The sequence below is a fragment of the Dreissena polymorpha genome, chromosome 6 (genome assembly GCF_020536995.1).
Source record: "Dreissena polymorpha isolate Duluth1 chromosome 6, UMN_Dpol_1.0, whole genome shotgun sequence".
In the NCBI taxonomy this organism is placed as follows: Eukaryota; Metazoa; Mollusca; class Bivalvia; order Myida; family Dreissenidae; genus Dreissena; species Dreissena polymorpha.
The window spans coordinates 100299225-100325352 of NC_068360.1; the positions used below are offsets into that span (position 1 = coordinate 100299225).

At 35.7% G+C, this 26128-nt stretch overlaps 1 protein-coding gene across 4 annotated transcripts in view; it reads right to left on the bottom strand.

Moving 5' to 3' along the window:
- LOC127836089 (uncharacterized) overlaps positions 1–26128 on the bottom strand; it is a 52560-nt gene that overhangs the window by 9776 nt on the left and 16656 nt on the right. For all 4 annotated transcript variants that reach the window (XM_052362543.1, XM_052362541.1, XM_052362542.1 and 1 more), the window contains exons 3-6: positions 17959–18317; positions 16794–16859; positions 4801–5016; positions 1695–4396 (exon numbers count right to left, since the gene is read on the bottom strand). In XM_052362543.1, the coding sequence (XP_052218503.1) occupies positions 17968–18317 (350 nt within the window). In that variant the 3' untranslated portion in view covers positions 1695–4396; positions 4801–5016; positions 16794–16859; positions 17959–17967. The remainder of the gene's footprint in view (positions 1–1694; positions 4397–4800; positions 5017–16793; positions 16860–17958; positions 18318–26128) is intronic.

Below are 26128 nucleotides of genomic sequence, written 5' to 3' on the forward strand. Positions count from 1 at the left end.
CAAACCGACTGACCCACAGACAAGTTCACTCCTATATACCCCCCTAAACTTCGTTTGTGGGGGTATAATTAAGCCAGTTATTCTGATAAAAAACTTTAAAATGTGCTATAACAAGGGGCTAGCTCTGTGCAGAGTTTATTTTAACCATTTTTCGGATTGGGACAATTCGTAAAGAATCATAGTGTTTTGAATTAAATTGGGAAAATGGTTGTAGTTTTGGCTAAACATAATTTAACTGAGGAGCTGCGCCATGAGCGCATGATACGCCCGTCGTTCGCCAATGAAGTAGTAAGGTAATAAATAACCCTTTGAATCATTTTTTTACTTCAGTTTATTTGTATTTGAATACATGGTTTATTTTATAAGTACATGAGCATGGAGCGCCGTCTCCTTGACATTCATACCATATCTTTTTTTGAGTATATGTATGCATTTCTTTAGAGGATATGGAGTTGAAGTAAACCTGTTATAGATATTTTGACCAATAATAAAAGAGAAATGTAGATGGGTAAGTGGTAGTGTACAATCGGAATAGAAAAAAGCTCACCTTGTTCAATTTTTCAGGGATACTAAAAAAAAAAAAAAAAAATCCATCGAAGGATATTTGAGCTACAGTAGGACATTCAATGAAATCACGAAATTTTGACGAACAAAGTCCCATAACTCTGGAACGACAATTCAGAATTCCGTCAAAAACGAAAGGGGATCAGGGTTTATCAATATTAAGATTGTGTTAAAATTTGAAGAAAATCTGTCAAAGGATATTTGACGTACCGTACGACATTAACAGACGGACGGACGGACGGCTACGGTAGGACATTCAATGAAATCACGAAATTTTGACTAACAAAGTCCCATAACTCTGGAACGACAATTCAGAATTCCGTCAAAAACGAAAGGGGATCAGGGTTTATCAATATTAAGATTGTGTTGAAATTTGAAAAAAATCCATCGAAGGATATTTGAGCTACAGTAGGACATTCAATGAAATCACGAAATTTTGACGAACAAAGTCCCATAACTCTGGAACGACAATTCAGAATTCCGTCAAAAACGAAAGGGGATCAGGGTTTATCAATATTAAGATTGTGTTAAAATTTGAAGAAAATCTGTCAAAGGATATTTGACGTAGCGTACGACATTAACAGACGGACGGACGGACGGACAGACGGACGGACGGACAGACGGACGGACGGACGGACAGACGCGGGGTATACCATAATACGTCATAGACGGGCGTATAAAAATTGAGAATAAGTGCTATCAAGATAAATTGCACTAAGGTTCAACTTATAGAGCTGCATAAGGAAACAAACTCAATTTGTAACATATTAACACATTGTTTGGGGTCAAACCTTGAATTGAGAACTTTAGCCAGTAATTATGGAAAAAATAAACTGTTTAAGATAAGGAATGGGACTCAATTTGGCCCCAATTTCGACAAATGAATAACACTGTATGATCTCACCTGAAGCTCAAGAAGCTGAGCTGATATGCTGGCCTAGCTGATATTGCCAAAGGCTGAATTTGAGTTCTGATTAACTCAATGTTGCAACCTATCAAAACATTCTTTTTCTTCCGGGAAACCATGAATTGAGAACTTAAGCCAGTTATCATAAATATAGACTTAGATAAGAATGGGGCTGAATTTCGGCCCAATTTTTTTTTTTATAATTAACAGTGTAAGGTCTCACCTGAAGCTCTAGAGGCTGAGATTGACATGATGGCCTTGCTGATATTGCTAAGAGACGAGTTTGAGTTCTGCTTTCTTCAGGTTGCGAGTCGAAGGGCGTACTGGACCACACAACAAAACTGCTGTTATTTTTCAAAGCCTTCTCTTGCATCAATTCAATGTGAGGCCTTTTAGGCTCGGAGTGCTAAGTGCTCATAACAAAACCAGACGTGTTCACTTTAAGCACCTTTTTCAAAATGGTGGGCGTAATTTGCGTCTGTGGCACACCCCATGGATGTATGGATATCTTAGTGTTTACAACAAAGTCTTTACTGCCTTTCTGTGTCAGCATAGATGTATTGTGCTCTGGGTGTTTACAACCAAGTCTTTACTGCCTTTCTGTGTAATCATGGATGTATTGTGCTCTGGGTGTTTACATCCAAGTCATTACTGCCTTTCTGTGTCAGCATGGATGTATCGTGCTCTGAGTTCACAGCAAAGTCATTACTGCCTTTCTGTGTCAGCATGGATGTATTGTGCTCTGAGTTCACAACCAAGTCATTACTGACTTTCTGTTTCAGCATGGATGTATTGTGTTCTGGGTGTTCATGGCATAGTCATTACTGCCTTTCTGTGTCAGCATGGATATATCTTGCTCTGGGTGTTCACAGCATAGTCATTACTTCCTTTCTGTGTCAGCATGGATATATCTTGCTCTGGGTGTTCACTGCATAGTCATGACTGCCTTTCTGTTTCAGCATGGATGTATTGTGCTCTGGGTGTTTGCAGCATAGTCATTACTGCCTTTCTGTGTCAGCATGGATGTATCGTGCTCTGAGTTCACAGCAAAGTCATAACTGCCTTTCTGTGTCAACAAGGATGTATTGTGCTCTGTGTTCACAACCAAGTCATAACTGCCTTTCTGTGTCAGCATGGATGTATTGTGCTCTGTGTTCACAGCCAAGTCATTACTGCCTTTCTGTGTCAACAACGATGTATTGTGCTCTGTGTTCACAACCAAGTCATAACTGCCTTTCTGTGTCAGCATGGATGTATTGTGCTCTGTGTTCACAGCCATGTCATTACTGCCTTTTTGTATCAGCATGGATGTATGGTGTTCTGTGCTCACAGCCAAGTCATTACTGCCTTTTTGTGTCAGCATGGATGCATTGTGCTCTGTGTTCACAGCAAAGTCATTACTGCCATTCTGTGTCAGCATGGGTGTATTGTGTTCTGTGTTTACTGCCAAGTCATTACTGCCTTTTCTGTGTCAGCATGGGTGTATCGGGTTCTGTGTTCACAGCCAAGTCATTACTGCCTTTCTGTGTCAGCATGGATATATCTTCCTCTGGTTGTTCAAAACCAAGTCATTACTGCCTTTCTGTGTCAGCATGGATATATCTTGCTCTGGGTGTTCACTGCATAGTCATTACTGCTTTTCTGTGTCAGCATGGATATATCTTTCTGTGGGTTTAGACAGCATAATCATTACTGCCTTTCTGTGTCAGCATGTATATATCTTGCTCTGGGTGTTCACAGCATAGTCATTACTGCCTTTCTGTGTCAGCATGGATATATCTTGCCCTGGGTGTTCACAACCAAGTCATTACTGCCTTTCTGTGTCAGCATGGATGTATTATGCTCCGGGTGTTCACAGCATAGTCATTACTGCCTTTCTGTGTTAGCAAGGATATATCTTGCTCAAGGTGTTCACAGCATAGTCATTACTGCCTTTCTGTGTCAGCATGGAAATATCTTGCTCTGGGTGTTCACAACCAAGTCATTACTGCCTTTCTGTGTCAGCATGGCTGTATTGTGTTCTGTGTTCACAGCCAAGTCATACTGCCTTTCTGTGTCAGCATGGATGTATCGTGCTCTGGGTGTTCACAACCAAGTCATTACTTCCTTTCTGTGTCAGCATGTATGTATTGTGCTCTGGGTGTTCACAACCAAGTTATTACTGCCTTTCTGTGTCAGCACGGATGTATTATGCTCTGGGTGTTCACAACCAAGTCATTACTGCCTTACTGTGTCAGCATGGATGTATCGCGCTCTGGGTGTTCACAACCAAGTCATTACTGCCTTTCTTTGTCAGCATGGATGTATCTTGCTCTGGGTATTGACAACCAAGTCATTATTGCCTTTCTTTGTCAGTAACATTGCCAAAAGTCCGTTCTATTATGATATTTTGGCCGCTGAGAGGACAATCTGGGGCAGTCCGCAACCCTACTGTTGTCCAAACTTTCAACAGCAAAAGTATCCCACTAGGAAAGCTTACGCTTTTATTGTTCTTTGATTTTCTCCCGTTCAATTTCTGTTTGTCTCATAAAGATTGGAATGAGTTATTGAACTTTTTATTCTTCATGATATTTGTTGTGATGTCCAACAGCAACAACTGACTGTTAGCGTTACCATAACTACTGCTATAACTTTGCGTGTCTGTAACACTCGTCCCTTTCAGGCCCACGCGCAACTCCAGCTTAATAAAACTACCCAGGCTTATGTTTGGCAAACGTAACGTGGGCATTGCGTTTGTTCAGAACAGATTCATGCTCAGAATTTGCTGCAGAACGGAGTTGTTCAACAATGCTGACTTTTTGAGGCAGGAGGTCAAGGGGGAGGAGTTAAAAGTCAAGGCAGGGGAAGGGTCGTTCTGGACTGGGGCTCCTGCAGGCGTGACTGGTGTGGTTTCTGGGCCAACTCGATATCAATGCTGGTGCTCTGCTGAAAACAACAACAACACAGTGGGTGATAGGAACTTTTAACAAATATATTACAATCTATAACAAACTATGCCTCTTAACTGGCTGTGAAGGTTTTCAACATGAATTTCTAATCTGGCATTTTATTGGTTCCTTGTCCTTAATAGCATGAAAATAAATACAATTAAGTCATTCTGTATTAAAACAAGAAAAGTGTTGGCTAATGCTATACTTATCTGTACATTTATATCTATAATCTTTACTCCATTTCCAGAAATGTATTTTCATAGGCCAATATGCAGATCACTAATGTTAGAAAGTGTTGTCTCAGATTAGCATGTGAAATTCACATAAGCTAATAAGGGAGGGTACTTTCTGACTAGTCTGGATTTAAATAAAAAGGATTATTTGTTCAACAAAAAATACCTTTAAGAGGAAAATGTTGTCCATTATTAGCCTGTGCAAACTGCATAGGCTTATCTGTGACAACAATTTAAGCACATGCATAAGGCCCCATTTTTCTGGATATCAAGTATGATGAGTTATGGGTCAGGGGAGTGGATGGGTCGTCCTGGACTGGGGCTCCTGCAGGCCGGACTGGTGCTGTTGCTGGGCCAACTCGATAACAATGGTGGTGCTGTCCTGAAAACAACAGCACAGTGGGTGATGTGAACTTGTAAAAAATGTTTATATTACAATCTATACGAAACTATGCCTCTTGATTGGTTATGAAGGTGTTTAATAGGCAACATTTCCTTCTAATGAATTTCTAATCTGGCATTTCATTGGTTTATTGTCCTCAATAGCACGAAAATTAATATAATCAAACCATTTCGTATTAAAACATTGTTGGCTAATAAAACACTGTATACCAACCTGTATATTCATAATGATGTTATTTCATTAGCCAATATGCGGCTCCTAAATATTACACACAGTTTTCACAGATTAACACGTGAAGTCCACACAAGCTAATCAGGAAGGACACTTTTTGACTAGACTCGATTTTCATAAAGAGGATATTTCTTTTCAACAAAAAAACTAAACATATGAAATTGTTGTCCCAACTATGCCTGTGTGGATTGCACAAGCTAATCTAGGACAACGACAACAATTTAAGCACATGCATAAAGCCCCATTTTAAAGAAGTTTTTTTCCTGTTTAAAAACAAAAAATAATAGAAAATCATCTTCTTAACATTGTTTTTAAATTGTACTCATTATATGTATAACTTTACTTCTCCATATATTTTACTGCTCATATACATTGGATTTAAATTATTTTATAGGCCACTTGCCCTTAAAGACTACACGCTGACAACACTAGTTTGACCGTTTTTTGGTGACGCCTAAAAATCCACATTTTCACAGTAACCAATACCCAAGAAATGATTTTTTTCCAAGTAAATTGCTATCATAAACTTTGTTTGATATGTTGAGGGAAAACACAAGTTTCTAAAAACATATTACCCAATTGTCCACAAACACAAATCCCATCACAGGACGTGTTTTGTGTCATGTTTTGTATCATCCTTTGACCCATTCATTTTGTGAAAGAAAAATGATTCTCGAATTTTAATTATAGTGAAGAAATGAGAAGCAAACTTCTTAAAATTGCGAAAATTCTAGTCACAAACTTCTTTAAATTGTGACCCACAAACTCTCGAATTTGAAACAAAACTGATTCCATAAAAAGGAAAAATAGCCCAGAATCATGCCCCTTTCAGAAAAACTACAACTTTAAAAAAGACACTGACTGATGAAACAGATGCAAAATATTGGTCAACAATTCAAGCTAGAGACTGGAATGCTACACCCCTGATCCTGGAAAATCATTTATATTAGTTGGCATAACACCTGGAGGTTTAAAAAAAATATACTTTTTTGTGGACATGTAAATTCGTGCATTTCTTACTTGTTGAAAAAAAAACACGACTTTGCTTGGATCATTTTGTTATGACTGTTTGAGTAAATTTCTTGGATCAGTAAACCCACGAAATCAACATTAATTAATGTATCACAAATTATAACAAATTTATCGAACTTACATGTTTTTAGAAATGTGTTTGACAAGATTTATTTTATTTATTTTTAATTTAAATTTATGATTGTTCATTAAGAACAATAATTTTGATTTATTTTAGTCCGGTGTATTCCTTAGTTTAAATACAATGCAAACATTAATTGCTGAATAAAGTCGAAACCCAATGACTCTAACTTGCCTGGACTGACAACAAAAGTTTAAGCCATCCAGAATTCGATCCAACCGATCTGAATATACTTATGTTAACTAACATAAATCTGCAATATATTTACATCTCCAGTTGAAGAGTATTCGTACTGCCTAATCTCCGTACTACTTTCATTTTTTGAATCAGTAAGAACATAATTTATATACTTGACAATTTTAAGTAATCACTATTTTTAAACAGTTACACAAACAATCAAACAATGATCTTATGTAAGGAATAACGCTAAGAAAAAAGCAATATATAAGCATTATATGCACATTGCCCAAGTATTAAGCAACACGTGTATTACTTTATTTGCTTGTGTTTTTATTTAAGAATGACATGACGCATAGATACAAAATTGTCTATTCCTTCAAGTTGACATATTATAACTGTAACTCTAACTATTATAGTATAACTTTATTTTGTATAATCATAAACTGTGTATTTTGTAAACACTGTGTGCTTGCTTTGTCCACTTGGGCTTTTGGACTTCTGGATGGATTGTTTAATAAACCATATTGTGATGCAGCCGTTCCAGCCATAATATTATAGCATCTACAAAAACGCCAGATAAATGTCATCTTGTACTCAAATCAATTAACGATTGAGTCAATAACATGTTTGAAATTATAGGGAGCCTTTAATCAAGTGCTCATAATCAAGTAACAGCTTTATGCGACCCTAGGTGCGTTAGAGCCAGGCAAACAAAACAACGTGAAAATTGTGACGGGGACTTTAAAAAAATATGAGACATTAATCCGACCCCTGCAAATACGAGCCATTTGACATAAATGTATATGAATATTTAGCAATACAAAAATAGATGCTTTGAGGATAGTCCGAGCAAACCGAAAGTCGAGTCAACAAGATTGAGCCAACAGGTTTTGACTGTATATTATAATTTTTAGAAAATTACTATTCTGCTAATCTGTGAACAAGTCAAAATTCATAGGTTCTCTTAATACATGTTTATTGTATTTATTATTGCATTTTATGTTAATTCTTTCTTTATTTAAATAAATTAAGTTTCCACAATTATATAAGAATTAGTTTTCTAGTTTGGATACTCGTTTACAGTAATTTATAAATATAGTGAGACTTTACTACTGTGAGAAAAGTTTAAAATAGCACAAGAGCCATTCAATTTTAAGCGCTCTGAATTCAATCACACATTGCTTACATTTAGTATCTCTTAACAATTATTTTTAATTTGCATTAACATGAACACCATTGTCCCAATAACCACTTTTTTAATCATATTGTTTGTTATACCAAATTTATTCTCATAAGAATGTATAAATACAACCCTTAAACGGACTTAACTTGAGCATCGCTCTTGAAAAACTGGACTTAATGAATGTGTATAGTGTCTTCCCACATAAGCCAGTGCAGTCCTCATAGGCTAACCGGAGACGACACTTTTTTACTAAGACTTGATTTTTGTTAAGAAACAAGAGATGTGTTTGTCAGAAACAAAATGCCCCCTACGTTGCCGCTTTGAAATAAAATTTATATTTATCATTTGGCAGGTTTAGAAATATTATCCCATTTTCAATGAGACATTGACGGTATAACACCTTATGGATTATACTAGCATGTATTCAACACTCTAGGATATACCTGTCACGTGCACGGACTACTTTTGACTTATTATCACTGAATGATTTTTCATATTTAATAAAGTCGAGAAAACTTTATCTTCAAAATTATACAACGTTCAACCTTTAAATCTAGTCATATAACATAATTTTTCGCCATCCGTATAATGAATCAGCTGATTGATGGCGTCATAAAATGACACTTTTTGCGTCATTTTCCAAAAAAAAAATTTGACAATTTATTATAAACGCGACTAATTTCAAATGTACATCTACTGTATATCGACATACGGTATTTGAATTGTCAATTCATCACATTTTCCTTATTTTAACATGATTTTAACATGGGGGCCATTAATGCATTGGATCACACACGGCATACCCATAACATTATATAAACAAGAGGGCCATGATGGCCCTGTATCGCTCCACTGTTTTTTCTTTGCGAAAAAAACGTGTAATGCGCATGGGTTGAAATGTACTCAAGCATGTGACTTTCTCTTTCTATCCCTCGTCCCACTGGGCGCATAAAGTTGGAAGGGTGAGCATTTTTATATATGGAAAAAGTTACTACCGTGTTAACTAAACAGACAAAAAAGCCCGGGAATTGTTGCACAGGTCCTTTGCTTATAACGTAGGTACATTTATCTCTCCAAAAGATATTGTCGTTCTTTCTATTTCACATATTTTTAGATGCTGAAGATCAAATCTACTTATTTGATTTTAAACAGATTTACAAGACCCATAGGAATCAAAATGCCTTAACCCTTTACCAAACAACACATTTTGGACTTTCCCAATTTGAAAGACGTTGCAGACGTCAATTGAATTAAAATGGAATATGAAGGAAATGATCAGGTAGGGTAGAAATAATTGTGATAAAAGGAGAAATTGCTCATCAACCCACACATCCCTAAGACCAACAGGCCTGAGAATATTATGATAATATAAAGATTATTTCTTTATATTTATAAATGTATTTAATTAAGTAATACATTTGACTTCTAAGATCAATTCATAACTTGTATTAAGAAAATTATAAAATGGTCAGAAATATATATGGATTGTTCAGCAATTGACAATCATTTCAACAATTCATGATCAGTCACTATTTACAAATGGAACAATGAATCATTAGTTATTAAAAAGCAGCATATACGATAGTTAAGAACATTGCACTTCATTAATTTCAACACCTTCTCTGGGATACAAAGTTTGAGTTTACCGTGCAGTATCATATATTGACTTTCCTTGAAATAATTATGTTCATGGAAGTTGTGTTTTTAAAATCAATAATATATTATTAAACTGGTTTTAACACTACAAAAAAGACATGAAAACAACATGTCATCCAAAATATTTTCATCCCGATATATGGTCACTTTCGACATATTTAAATAAAACCCGACTTTTTTCAGTTTATAAGAAAAACATTCATAACACATGTTCTTACTTCAATGCCTTTGTAAGCAGTCACCATCTGACCTAAAATGGCACTAAATGACAGGGTTTTATCTCATGTTTACAAGATGTTGATGTTGTTGTTGGTCACAGCCAAACGGCCGCAGTAATCTCCACTGGTAAACGTCATATGTTCAGTTTTGTGACCCCCGGGGCCGGGTCAAATTTGAGCCCAGGGGAATAATTTGAACAAATTTGGTAGAGGACTATTATAGGGCTACTAAATTTGGTATGTAGTGATATCTAATAAGATTTTTAAAGTTTGCACAAAATAGGCCTTATTTAAGCATATGTTCATTTTTGTGACCCCTGGGGCAAGGTCAAATTTGTTCCTAGAGGCATAATTTGAACAAACTAAGTAAAGAACTATTAGATGTCACTACCTTACCAAATTTGGTAGAAATAGGCCCAATGGTTATGGACAAGATTTTTATAGTTTGCACAAAATGGGCCCAATATAAGCATATGTTCAATTTTGTGACCCCTGGGGAACGGTCAATTTTGATCCCAGGGGCTTAATTTGAACAAACTTGATAAAGGACTATAAGATGTCATTACATACCAAATTTGGTAGCCCTATGCCATACAGTTATGGACAAGAAGATTTTTAAAGTTTGCACAAAATAGGCCTTATATAAGCCAATTTTTCGATTTTTTGACCCCCCAGGGCAGGGTCAAATTTGACCCCAGGGGCATAATTTGAACAAACTTGGTAGAGGACTATTAGATGTCACTACCTACCAAATTTGGTAGCCCTATGCCCAATGATTATGGACGAGAAGATTTTTTAAGTTTTCACAGAATAGGTCTTATATAAGCAAATTTTCAATTTTTTGACCCCCCCGGGGCAGGGTCAAATTTGACCCCAGGGGCATAATTTGAACAAACTTGGTAGAGGACTATAAGATGTCACTACATACCAAATTTGGTAGCCCTTGGCCCAATGGTTATGGACAAGAAGATTTTTAAAGTTTACACAAAATAGGCCTTATATAAGCAAATGTTCAATTTTTTGACCTCCCGGGGCAGGGTCAAATTAGACCCCAGGGGCATAATTTGAACAAACTTAATAGAGAACAATAAGATGTCACTACATACAAAATTTGGTAGCCCAAGGCCCAATGGTTATGGACAAGAAGATTTTTAAAGTTTGCACAAAATAGGCCTTATATAAGCAAATTTTCAATTTTTTAACCCCCCGGGGCAGGGTCAAATTTGACCCCAGGGGCATAATTTGAACAAACTTGGTAGAGGACAATAAGATGTCACTACATACCAAATTTTGTAGCCCTATGCCATACGGTTATGGACAAGAAGATTTTTTAAGGTTTGCACAAATAGGCCTTATATAAGCAAATTTTCAATGTTTTGACCCCCCGGGGCAGGGTAAAATTTAACCCCAGGGGCATAATTTGGTAGAGGACTATAAGATGTCAATACATACCAAATTTGGTAGCCCTTATAGGCCTAATGGTTATGGACAAGAAGATTTATAAAGTTTGCACAAAATAGGCCTTATATAAGCAAATTTTCAATTTTTTGACCCCCGGGGCAGGGTCAAATTTGACCCCAGGGGCATAATTTGAACAAATTTGAAAGAGGTTCACCACAGGAACATTCCTGAGAAATTTCATCAGATTTGGACGAGTAGTTTAGGACAAGAAGATGTTTAAAGAAAAAGTTAACGCACGTACGCACGCACGGACGCACACACGACGGACACAGGACCATGACATAAGCCCCGCTGGCCTTTGGCCAGTGGAGCTAAAAACACGTCCTGCGCATCCTTAAATTTGTCATCCGAAGTAGGAAAACGTATTGCCCTGCATATTAAGTCAAATAAAGTGTCAGTCGCTGCAATTGTCTGTTTACTCATCGATAGTGTACATGTAGAATCTATGTTGACATCGACATCATTTTGTCAGGAGCAATCGCCGCCATATTGGATTTTGATCATTTTCTTTTGAAAATAAAATGAATTATAGTAAAGTAAAATCTTCCTTTCGCGGTCGTAATGTGTTACAATTCGCATGCTGCGTAAAATTGAATCGAGGCATAAGGTGATATTTTTACTAGTTTTACAGTTTGTGTGTGAATTTTTTTTAATCTATTTTGCGTACCAGATTAAATACATTTATATCACTACTCATGGTTACATTCGTTAGATTTTAGGCGATTTTTAAGAATGAATTAAACTAATTGTTAGGCTAAGGTTATTAGATCTAGTTATGTTAAATGTCACGTTGAAAACAAAATCAAAATGGATAAATAGAATACTAGGATTTGCGTTGAATACAGAGAAGTTTATGTTGCTCAGCTCGAACGCCGAAAGCGCTCGCCAAGGCTTGCGCTCCCGGCGTTCTAAGCCTCGCAACATAAACATCTCTGTATTCAACGCTAACCTAGTATTTTCTATATCTCCTTTTAAAGCTTATTACTTCCCTTGGATTTTGTTTTTGACCTTTATCATTGAAGGATGGCCTTGACATTTCACCACTTAAAATGTGCAACTTCATGAGATACACATGCATGCCATATATTAAGTTGATATCTTCAATATTGCAAAAGTTATGGCCAATGTTAAAGTTTTCGGACAGACGACTAACAGACAGACAGATGGACTGACAGTTCAACTGCTATATGCCACCCTACCGCGTGTGGGGAGGGTCTGTAGACAGTCAAAAATGACCAAGTCAGACATCGCTGACCAGCAAGGCCTGTGATTATCAAAGAGATCATTGCCACAGTTCACCATGTATCTATGTACATAAGTCCACAGGTAAGTAATGAAACCAACCATTCACAAATATGTAAAGGAAAGAAATGATAGTAATATCATTTAAAAACAAGAGCTGTCACCATAGGATGACTTATGCCCCCTATAAACGCTTGATAGAAGTTATGAGCTTTTTTCGAAACCTAAACGCAGATTTCGAAACCTAAACGCGGACCCTAACTTCAAAGTCAATGTCACAGGGGTCAAAATTTGTGTGCGTATGGAAAGGCCTTGTCCATATACACATGAATACCAAATATGAAGGTTATATCTCAAGGAACATAGAAGTTATGAGCATTTTTCAAAACCTAAACACAGATTTCGAAACCTCAACGCGGACCCTAACTTCAAAGTCAAGGTCACAGGAGTCAAAATTTGTGAGCGTATGGAAAGGCCTTGTCCATATACACATGCATACCAAACATGAAGGCTATTTCTCAAGGGACATAGAAGTTATTAGCATTTTTCGAAACCTAAACGCGGACCCTTAGTTCAAGGTCAAGGTCACAGGGGTAAAATTTCGTGTGCGTATGGAAAGGCCTTGTCCATATACACATGCATACCAAACATGAAGGTTATATCTCAAAGGACATAGAAGTTATGAGCATTTTTCGAAACCTAAACGCAAAGTGTGACGGAAAGACGGACAGACAGACAGACGGACAGTCCGATTACTGTATGACCCCTTTTCTTCAAAATGGGGCATTAAAAATCTTTGACAAATCAAACATCTAAGTTATAAATAAACAAAATACAAAATCTGTACAGTAACAGAAAATAACTTAAATTCTTGGTAGGGAAATATATAATCTGAGATTTATAATTATATAAATTACTTCCCTTGAAAATAATTGTATCTGTCAAATCTCTATTTTTAGTAGCAATTAATTATAAACCACTACCGTGACTGTAGATTCAAAGGTAACCTTAACGTACCTAAGATACTTGTATGCCAAAAAGTGTCATTGTGTTCTTGGCTTGACCACAAAATGTCATTTTTAATATGCTTTAGTTGTATGGTTTCATATTATTATATATAATAATTATCTCCCTTTAAAGCTTCTTACTTCCCTTGGATTTGTATTTTCGACCTTAGACTTTGAAGGATGGCCTTGACCGTGACCTTTTACCATGATGTGTTTGTCAGAAACACAATACCCTCTACTGCGCCGCTTTGATTTATTTTTTAAAAATATTTTATTTGGCAGGTCAGATAATTATCTCCATTAAAGCTTATTACTTTCCTTGGATTTATATTTTTGACCCTAGACCTTGAAGGATTATCTTGACCTTGAAATTTTACTATTCAAAAAGTGCAGCTCCATGATATACACATGCATGCCAAATATCAAGTTGATATCTTCAATATTGCAAAAGTTATGGCCAATGTTAAAGTTTTTTTTCGGACGGACGGAGAGACTGACATACTGACTGACTGACTGACTGACAGTTCAACTGCTATATGCCACCCTACCGGGGGCATACAAATTGCCTTTAAACGAAAATTTCCTCAAAAGCGGAAAGTATCATCCCATATAACTCTGTGTGCCCACTACGGCTATTCTGTAGATGGCACTAAAATGCATTAAGCACTATTATCCCAGAACAAGGCTCACCTGGTATTATCTTGTACAACTTGTTAACAGACGGTAGGGGGACTTACTTTAAGCCTCATTCTTAGAAAACAGGGCTTTATAAATTGGGCACTAAGTTTTGTTCTAGATTAGCCTGTACAGCCACACAGGCTAATAAGGTACAACACTTTCCGCTAGACAGATTGTTTTTAAAGAAGAGACTTCCTATATAAGAAAAATTCCGTAAATGTATAGTCCCTGATTTGCCTGTACAGACTACACAGGCTAATCTGGGACCACACTTTACACACATGCATTTAATCCCTGTACAGACTACACAGGCTAATCTGGGACCACACATTACACACATGCATTAAGTCCCCTTACAGACTACACAGGCTAATCTGGGACCACACTTTACACACATGCATTACGTCCCTGTACAGACTACACAGGCTAATCTGGGACCACACTTTACACACATGCATTTAGTCCCTGTGCAGACTACACAGGCTAATCTGGGACCACACTTTACACACATGCATTTAGTCCCTGTGCAGACTTCACAGGCTAATCTGGGACCACACTTTACACACATGCATTACGTCCCTGTACAGACTACACAGGCTAATCTGGGACCACACTTTACACACATGCATTTAGTCCCTGTGCAGACTACACAGGCTATCTGGGACCACACTTTACACACATGCATTTAGTCCATGTGCAGACTACACAGGCTAATCTGGGACCACACTTTACACACATGCATTTAGTCCCTGTACAGACTACACAGGCTAATCTGGGACCACACTTTACACACATGCATTAAGTCCCTGTACAGACTACACAGGCTAATCTGGGACCATACTTTACACACATGCATTTAGTCCCCGTACAGACTACACAGGCTAATCTGGGACCATACTTTATGCACACGCATTTAGTCCCTGTACAGACTACACAGGCTAATTTGGGACCACACTTTACACACATGCATTTAGTCCCTGTACAGACTACACAGGCTAATCTGGGACCACACTTTACACACATGCATTTAGTCCCATTATCCCAGAGGGAGGCACATATGTTTCTTGAAAAAACACTCAACAACAGACTGTAAGCAGACTTAACTTAAGTTTGTGCAATGAGGCCGGAGTCCTTCTAATAGGGAAAATTCTTGGCGTTTTGACCACAAATTGGGATATTGTGTTGTTGGTTTTTTTGCTTACAAATACTATATAATCGAGAATAAGCGTTTTCAAAATTGTATTTACATGAAATAAGGTTCAAGTAATAGAGCTGGGTAGGGAGATTAACTTGATATTGTGATACATTTATTTTTCTTTATCTTCAATTGGAAATTTAAGGCAGTTGTTTGGGAAAATACATTGTTTTAGGATTGTAAATGGGGTCGATTTCAGACCCCAAATTTGACAAATAACAGCAACACTATATACATACTAAAAACTGTACATCTCCTTGCAAACAGGCTCTATACAACCAAGGCATTCCAAGCTTCATGAAATATCTCACAACTTTAAAAAACTCAAGGTCTGCATGGGAATGATATAAATTCTCGAGGTGTTGTGTTAATGAGGTTTCTTATGAATAAGTTGGGAAGCATCGAGCTGAAAAGGTTTTTAGTTATTGATCCTCAAGTAAAAGAAGTCGTGTTTTTAAAGGATATACAAGAAAAAGACACCATTTTACCTTCTGTGAAATCATATCATTCTTGTTCTCTTCATCTTTTACATTCTTAATACACAAGTAACACTGTAAAATCATTATAAATTGTTAGACATTATTTTTTGTTGATTTTAAGAGTTGACTGATCCACAAATGTATCACAACACATCGGAAAATAACTGACATAAATACCTCATTTATTTTTCCCATTTGAAAAATCCATGCATTAACTGCTGTGTCCATAAACGGGTTTTTTTACGACGACATTTCATATAGACGAATATCAATGACTTTGTAATATACAAACAATTAAAGAGGATATTTTTCCTTATGTAAATTCATACTGTTCTATACAACCTCATCTTTTTTTGCATTCATAATAAACAGGGATTACACAAGTCAGCGCTTTCCTGGTGTCAGGGTTTTTTTTCCCACTTTTTGGGAAGATAGCCCATGGCTTTGGAATTGGGAATTTTATCGGCCTTTTCATGTAATTGGGAAAATAAATTAATTAGCCTTTTTTTCCACACGAAAAGTCCAGTGATTAGGGAAATACTAAATTTGATATAACTCTTTATAATCATTCAAATTAAAAGAACAAAATCATATAATACTTTGTTAGATGTAATTGATGTAAAATTGAGATAAAATACGCATTAGACACTTCTTTTTAAAAAAAAAAATTTTTTTTTTTTTTTGGAAATTGGGAAATTTTTGTCACATTTTGGGAAAAAAGTATACTTTTAGGGATAGGGAACATAGCCGAATTTCGGCTATAAAATCGGGCCAAAAAAAAACCCTGGGTGTATTTATGGGTCTGTTAAACGGACCCATACCCGAAGCATTTTATTTGTGCTTAAAAAAGTGACTTATGATAATCATATATCAATAATATTTCAATTAGATCTAACAAAGAATATAACTATCATACTATGATTTTATTGGTATTAAATTTGAAGTATTACAAAGAATTTTTATTAAATTTGTTTTTCCTAAATCAATGGTCTTTTTCATGGGAATAAATTCAGAGTCCCAAAATTGCATTTTCCTCCAGAAAATACCTGACAATTCAATCATGAATATGTTACCTTCTGCATATTCAGGTCATTCTTGTCCACCACATCCTCAGCATCGTTGTCCTGACTCAGCAGCAACTGGAGCAGCAGAATAGCTTGATGCAATAATTGTATGTGTATTTAGGAACAGCATAAAACAAAGTAAACAAGGGCTGTTTGTAAAACATGCATGCCCCCCATATGGGCTCTACGTTGTAGTGACAGCCATTGTGTGAACATGTTTTTTGTCAATATGACCTTGACCTTTGACCTAGTGACCTGAAAATCAATAGGGGTCATCTGCGAGTCCTGATCAATCTACCTATCAAGTTTCATGATCCTAGGCATAAGCGTTCTTCAGTTATCATCTGGAAACCATGTTACTATTTCGGGTCACCGTGACCTTGACCTTTGACCTAGTGACCTGAAAATCAATAGGGTCATCTGCGAGTCATGATCAATGTACCTATGAAGTTTCATGATCCTAGGCATAAGCGTTCTTGAGTTATCATCCGGAAACCATTTTACTATTTCGGGTCACTGTGACCTTGACCTTTGACCTAGTGACCTCAAAATCAATAGGGGTCATCTGCGAGTCATGATCAATGTTCCTATGAAGTTTCATGATCCTAGGCCCAAGCGTTCTAGAGTTATCATCCGGAAACCACCTGGTGGACCGACCGACAGACTGACATGAACAAAGCAATATACCCCGTCTTCTTCGAAGGGGGGCATAATAATTAAATATCATATCATATGTGAATATTATGTTAACATTATATATCAAAATATATTCCTCGTAAGATTACTACTATATCATATTTTATAAAAACAAATTGAATCAATATAGATTTGGTAAATACTGTTGTTTATCTCGAAATGAAAGTCTAAAAATAGCATTAAGTGCTTTGTACATGTGCATCTATGTACAAACATTAAATGTGCAGTTGAAGTGCTTTGTTTGTTCATGCACAGCTTTATAAAACTTAAATTAAAGGACCATAAAGAAAAAATGTTATGACAACATAACATAATATGTATAAGTACTTAAAAAAAAAAAAATCACATTGTATAAGTAAATTACTATTATGTGTACACAAAAAAGTTGTATTGAAATATAAAACACTTCAATGTTCGTATGCTCATCAACACATTGTGATTAAAATATTAATAACTAATTACAACAACTAATACATACATGTACACACTATTCCACTCTGAACACCAGGATGTTGTTGTTCCTGTGCTGTCCCACAATGATGGATGATGTGGTGCTGCTGTAGCAGACTGACCATGGGTTCCTCAGTCCATCCTCCTGAGTAGCCAGCGTAGCCAGCTTACTCTTTCCCTCCCAGCCCACCTGTTGTACAGTGTCGGACTTCCATCCACAGACCAGCACCTGGCCTGCAGGGGTCACATGTAGACCAGATAGGCCACCTAGTGCTGGGTCTGTGTATGTAGCCAGGAGTGTGCCATCCCTGGCCAGGGTGAGAAGCTTGTTCAGGTAGCTGGTGATGTACAGCCTGTCTCCTGTGGGACTCACAGCACACCTCGATACTGCAAAACAGAGTAACATCAAGATATTGAATTACTGTCAATGTTAAATAATCTTATTAAACATACTGCAGTGATATTGTATTACGCATATGTTGTTATAAATAAGCCTTTACACATCTAAAATGTATGCATAGATTCCAATAAAAAAATAGTTAAGTGTGACAATAAACTTCAGTATCAGTGTTATTGTGTAGAAGTTTGACATGTTGAAATGTGACTGAAGAAATATTGATGCGTTTTTATCTATTTTCTCACAAAACCAATAACAACCACATAATGCTAAAATTAATTATTAAAATTATTACCTACCTTTGAACACTTCTTACAATCCAACCACAAGGCACAACAACTTAAATCTTTTAAGAGTACTTATTTATACAATGTTTTGAAATTTCTCAATTAATTGCATACATACGTTTGAAAACTTCTTAAAATCCAACTATAGCTATTTAAAGAGTATCTATTTTATATAATTTTTTATTTGTTTATTTATAAAATATATTGCACTGTACAGTAATCTGACAGCCACACATAAGCAAACAAGGTCAGAAAGTGTCTCTTTCCCAGGAACTCAGTTTCTATTTATAGACATGTCATGTATTGACAGTCAAAGTACTTCATTACTCATGTTTATAAATCAATAATTCTGAAAACATGTATTATTTTGGCTACTGTAGCAATACAATGGCACATATTCATTATTGAACAATTACTTTATATTATATCAGGGAGTTTCTGCTATGTAAAAATTGCCCTAAAAGATACCCGATTCCAAACCAATATTGAACAAAAAAAATCCCAATTTCCATTGTTGTCTTTTTTTGTGTTTTTTTTTTAAAGAAAGAAGTGTCTAATGCTTATTATATATGAATTTTATTCTATAATAACCTTACAAAGTATATAACTATAAATTATATGATTTTTTCCAAACTCCCAAGGTAAAGGCCTGATGTGGGACAATTTGGCATATATGGCAAGCATGTAACGCTGCACAAAATGCCTAGAAATCATGCCACGAAAACCGCAAGGTTTTAGAGCTATAAGCAGGCAAGATGCGATGCCAAACAGGAAGGTATCATTAGTGTATCGATATCTTATATGTCGATGTACATAAATATCGTATTTTTAGGAGTATTACACCATGTAGATGGCAAGCAGTATTATTATAAACATTTTATTTAGTATAAATCGGTAAAAAAAAAAGAATTTGATTTAATATGGCCTAATTTTTTTTCTTTTTTTTTCTGTATTTATTTAAACCCTTGTGCGTATATTGATGTTGCAGATACACCAGGGTATGCTCTAATCATTGGTGGATAGAAATGGTCCAAACTCCATGAACAGGAACAAGGTGCCAACAAAATACCACGGGCAAAAGATCATTTCTATCTAGAAAGTAAAGACATGTAAATCTCTAATAAAGGTGATGAATTACCGTTTCAGCCTATCAACCCGTTTTAAATTATTTATACATCTCATGCTGTTATAGTATGTGAATATAATATAAACAAGGGCTGTTTGGAAAAAAATGCATGCCCTCCACATGGGCTGTCAATTGTAGTGGCAGCCATTGTGTGAATACATTTTTTGTCAGTGACCTTGACCTTTGACCTAGTGACCTGAAAATTAATAGGGGTCATCTGCCAGTCATGATCAATGTACCTATGTAGTTTCATGATCCTAGGCCTTATTATTCTTGAGTCATCATCAGGAAACCATTTTACTGAGTCACTGTGACCTTGACCTATGACCTAGTGACCTGAAAATTAATAGGGGTCATCTGCCAGTCATTATCAATGTACCTATGAAGTGTAATGATCCTAGGCGTAAGTGTTCTTGAGTTATCATCCGGAAACCATTTTACAATTTCAAGTCACTGTGACTTTGACCTTTGATCTAGTGAGCTGTAAATCAATAGATTTTATGTGCCGGTCATTATCATTGTACCTGTGAAGATTCATGATCCTAGGCATAAGCATTCTTGAGTTATCATCCTGACACTATTTTACTGTTTCGAGTCACTGCACTGTGACCTTGACCTTTGACCTAGTGACCTGAAAATCAAAAGGGGTCATCTGCCAGTCATGATCAATGTTCCCATGAAGTTTCATGATCCTAGGCGTAAGTATTGTTGAGTTATCATCTGGAAACCATTTTACTGTTTTGAGTCACTGTGACCTTGACCTTTGACCTAGTGACCTGAAAATCAATACAGTTCATCTGCCAGTTATGATCAATGTACCTATGAAGTTTCATGATGCTAGGCCTAAGCATTCTTGAGTTATCATCCGGAAACCATTTTACTATTTCGAGTAACTGTGACCTTTACCTTTGACCTAGTGACCTGAAAATCAATAGTGGTCATCTGCCAGTCATGATCGATGTACCTATGAAGTTTCATGATCCTAGGCATAAGCATTCTTGAGTCATCATCCGGAAACCATTTTACTATTTCAAGTCACTGTGACCTTTACCTTTGACCTAGTGACCTGAAAATCAATACGGGTCATCTGCCAGTTATGATCGATGTACCTATGAAGTTTCATGATCCTAGGCCTAAGCGTTCTTGAGTTATCATCCGGAAACCATCTGGTGGACAGACAGACAGACCAACATGTGCAAAACAATATACCCCCTCTTCTTCGAAGGGGGGCATAATCATATATGCAATCAAAGTTAATTAATTATAGACCGTGCATTTTTACTAAAACTTTTCATTACAAAATAGTGCAAAAAACAACAACAGTTAAAAAATGTATGTTCTATGACACTCAGATCATGCATATTTATACATGTATGTAGCAATATTATTCAATAACATTTGAAAACATCAGACCTTTATTTCTAGCTTATCACTTAGGCACTTGATTATTAGAATTTGAGTATGAAGTACCTCCTTTGAATATAAATTGTATTGTTATTTGCATTGTATCAGTATATTTGTGTGTTGTTGTATTTATATAAAAGAAACATGCATTTATATCTTGCTATTACTTTTTTATAGGTGTTTGAAACTGCTTATCAGTCATGATGATTCTTCAAGTCCATGGAGTTAAAGTAATTCCAGGGATCAGATTGAATGATTTCATTGGTAATAATATCAATATATATCGTCTCCAAAAATGGCTATTTATTCTTTATAAGGTTTGGTATTTATGTTTATATTTATGTAGATCTAATTTTGACTAAACAGTAACATGCCACTAGTTCAAAGATTCTTTAGATTAACAACCACTTTTTTAATATGGACGTGAATGGTTTTTGTGAGAACATAACATAACAAACTTTATGTGGTAGGACTAGAAAATTAATATCAACTTTATTGAAAACCATTCAAATAAACATTAAGATTGATGTATGTATAATAATAAACTTATTCATTTAAGCTAGACTGCATCCAAAGCCTTAGGCTTATTGAGATACTCTCAAGTCTGTTTTCTGGGAAGAACCAGTACATAGTGTTTTTGTAAAGATCATGAGAACCCTCCCCAAGTAGGGATCAAACTTGTGGCCTCCCAATGGCTAGGCAGGCACCATATCTACAATGTCACAACAAGATTATTAAACGATACAATATATATATATATATATATATATATATATATAAATAAATACATATAAGATTTATGTATTTCATTTATGCCAGGTCACATGCTGATGACACCAGTGTCGGTGATGGCAGCTCTGGAAGTGTCAGTGGGCAGGCATCTCCTGACGAGAATGAAATCTCCACAAATAACAAGCAAGAGGACCATGATAGCCCTGTATCACTCCACTGCTGAAGAAAAGGCTGAAACAAATATTCTTGGCATGTGCAAATACTTAAATATAGGCCCTATTTAAGCACATGTACACTTTTGTGACCCCCTGGGCTGGGTCAAATTTAACCTCAGGGGCATAATTTGAGCAAACTTTGTAGAGGACCACTATATCTCACCACATAAACATGTGGTAGCCCTAGGTCCTAGAGTTAAGGACAATAATATTCTAAAAGTTTTCACAAAATAAGCAAGATATGAGCGTATATAATGTTCAATTTTGTGACCCGTGGGTCAAATTTGACCCAAAGGACATAATTTGAACAAACTTGGTATAAGAGGACTATAAGAATCATGATGTTACTGCATACCAAATTTGGTAGCAATGGTCCGAATGGTTTTTGACAAGAAGATTTTTTTAAAGATTTCACAAAATAGGCGCTTTATAAGCGTTTATTCAATTGTGTGACTCCCCGGGGCAGGATTAATGTTGACCCAGAGGCATTATTTGAACAAATGTGGTAGAAGTTTATTAGATGTCTATACATACCAAATTTGGTAGCCCTAGGCCCAATATATATGGACAAGAAGATTTTTAAAGTTTTTCACAAAATAGGCCCCATTAGTGTATGTTCAGTTTTGTGACCCACTACACAGTCAAATTTGACCCAAGGGGCATACTTTCAACAAACTTAGTAGAGAACTATTAGATGTCACTACATACCGAATTGGTAGCCCTATGCCTTGTAACACTTTTGTCCTAGTAAGCTGACTGAACTCAATTCAAACTATCATACATGTAGGGATGCTCTTAAGCCTTGGTTATTTGGCAGTCAGACCGATGTTAAAACAGTCACAAACTGCTTGTTTACTGGGGTTAGGAAAAAATACTTCAACTTGACAGGGTGATGGAAAGTTTTGTTTACTTGCTGAGATCACGTTTTCTGGAACATGACCGTTTATATAAGCATTTATATAAACATGAGTATAAAAGTGGGGTATTTTTAGAACAAATCGAGCCATTATTGATAGCAACTCGCACAGTAAACATTATAATTTTACGGCTTTACAGTAAGTGCAGGAGAGACAGACATTTACTTTCTGGACGGATTATATTTGTGTTGGAGTATCTTGTTTCTTTCTTGTTTTGATCTTGTTCAATTTCTTAATAAGAAGTACATACATTAACAATACAAATAAGAATAATATACATTAACAAAACAACATATACAAACATTTTAAACAAGAATAAAAGACTATATATGCTATAAAAAGACTTGTTGCTTTGTTTCGCAAACTGATGAGTAGTTAAACGAACCTGGAACATTTAAGTCAAAACAAAAAATTACACAACGCGACTTAAACGAACCTTTGAACTCTAATATATTCACATAAGGTTAGAAGAGCCACAGCCTTATGGTTAAAGGACAAGAAGATTTTTAAAGTGTTCACAAAATAGGCACTATATAAGCATATAATCAATTGTGTGGCCCCCAGGGCAGGGTCAAATTTGACCCCTGGGGCATAATTTCAACAAACTAAATAGAGGACTGTACATTATGTCACTACATTCCAAATTGTGTAGCCCTAGGCCTAATGGTTATGAACAATATTTTTTTTAAGTTTTCACAAAATAGGCATTATAGAAGCATATGTTTAATTTTGTGACCCCCGGGGCAGGATCAAATTTGACCCCGGATAAGATTTGAACAGATTTGGTAGAGGACTATTAGATGTCACTACATACCAAATTTGACAGCCCTAGATCGGATGGTTATGGACAAGAAGATTTTTTAAGTTTTCACAAAATAGACCTGATATAAGCATAATTATGTTCAACGTTGTAACCCCAGGGCACAGTCAAATTTGACCCAAGGGATAAAATTTGAACAAACTTGGTAGACACCTATAAGATGTCACTACATACCAAATTTGATAGCCCTAGGCCTGATGTTTATGGACAAGAATATTTTTAAAGTTTTCACAAAATAGGCTCCATATAAGCGTATGTTCAATTTTGTGACCCCAGGGCAGCGTCAAATTTGACCCGAGGGGCATAATATAAATAAACTTGGTTGAGGACTATAAGATGTCACTACATACCAAATTTGGTAGCCCTAGGCCAAATGGTTATTGACAAGCCCTTTATAAGCATATATTCAATTTTGTGACCCCCGGGGCAGTATTAAATTTGACCCCAGTGGCATATTGAACAAACTAAGAAGAGAACTATTACATGTCACTACATACCAAATTTGGTAGCCCTATGCCATAGGGTTATGGACAAGAAGATTTAAAAAAAATCCCACAATAGGCCTTATATAAGCATATGTTCAATTTTCTGAACCTCGGAGCATGATCAAACTTGTTCCCAGGGGCATAATTTGAACAAACTTGGTAGAGTACTATAAGATACCACTACATACCGAATTTGGTAGCACTATGGACGAGAAGATTTGTAAAGTTTTCACAAAATAGACCCTATATAAGCCTATGTTCAATGTTGTGACCCCTGGGGAATGGTCAAATTTGTCCCCAGGGGCATAATTTGAACAAATTTGGTAGAGGACTATTAGATGTCTCTACATACTAAATTTGATAGCCCTTTGCCCAATAGTTATGGACGAGAAGATTTTGAAAGTTTTTACAAAATAGGCCTTATCTAAGAATTTTTTTAATTTGTGACCCCCTGGGCAGGGTCAAATTCTACCTCAGGGGCATATTTTGAACAAATTTGAAAGAGGTTTACCCCAGGAACATTCCAGAGAAATTTCATCAGAATTGGACTTCCCAACTTTCGATATTTTTAATTCTTTGTTTTTGACATCGATTGAATTTGCCTACGAGTTATGTTCTGAAAAACTGAAAACTATTTGAATTGTGATGCAATAAAATAAAAATAAAAACTCTTCATTGCAAGTACTGTATTGATAGATAAAACATTTGTTAATTTTGAATGAGTTGTATCTTTTCATTGTATTGATGTTCTTTGAGTGCTTTGTACAGTCACATGTGACAGTAACATATACTTTCAAATCACATATATCACAGGCCATATAAGTATAGATTGATATATTTATCACAACAGTCCACTTGATTAAAAACTAAACAATTGGTCATGTGTTTATATAATTAACCAACAAAGACTTATAGAATAATATGAAAATAGTTTTTATTGTTACTGTTCCCATATGAATTTATAAGTGTATTTCTTTGATATCAAAATGAAACACTTCAGGTATCTGTAAAAAAACTGTTGGAAACTTTGTTGGTTCATTATAAATGAGCATATATCTAATTACATAATTTTGCAGACATTTCTAAAAATTAAGGGATACAGAGATATTGCTCATTTTTAGAATTTTCCACTTTTACCACAATTATTCCTAATTTTAATTGTATCTCTATGTATGAAGAACAAAAATAAAAGAGACACTCATCGAAACTTTTCATAATCCAAGCAATTAAATTTCACGTGATTAAATCATTATCAGTAAAAAGCATTAATATTAACCGACTGGAAATGAAATCAGAATCTTAAAGCAAGCAGACGAATAAGGCACTTACTTAATAAATTAACTCTTTTTGGGAGGAACAAAACATTTACATCTAGAAAGACATTCTCCTAGCACAGTTGTTGTTCGTGCCTCAACATACAACATCTCTGCAGCGGGCTCAATAAATTCCAGAAATCTTGGCGAAACACATCGAAGTAATTTTACGCTCTTTCATGGAAGCATGATTTTTTAAGGAGTTACCTTTAAAAACTGCATATATTGTTAATTTATCGAGATATTTAATAACAATTATGAGAACAATTTGCATGCCCATTTACGCAGATAGCATCACTCCACTAAAATGTAAACAAAGGCCGAAATGGTGATGAAAAGCAAGTGTTAATCTACAAACACATTTAAAGTTTCGTGTATGTTTATGTTAAATGTGTAATCAAATGAAATAGCTAATTATGGGAACATATCGTAAGTTTGCACTTTGGATAGATAGATAATAATTATTTTTGATAATTAATATAGTGTATCATTGTATGAAGAT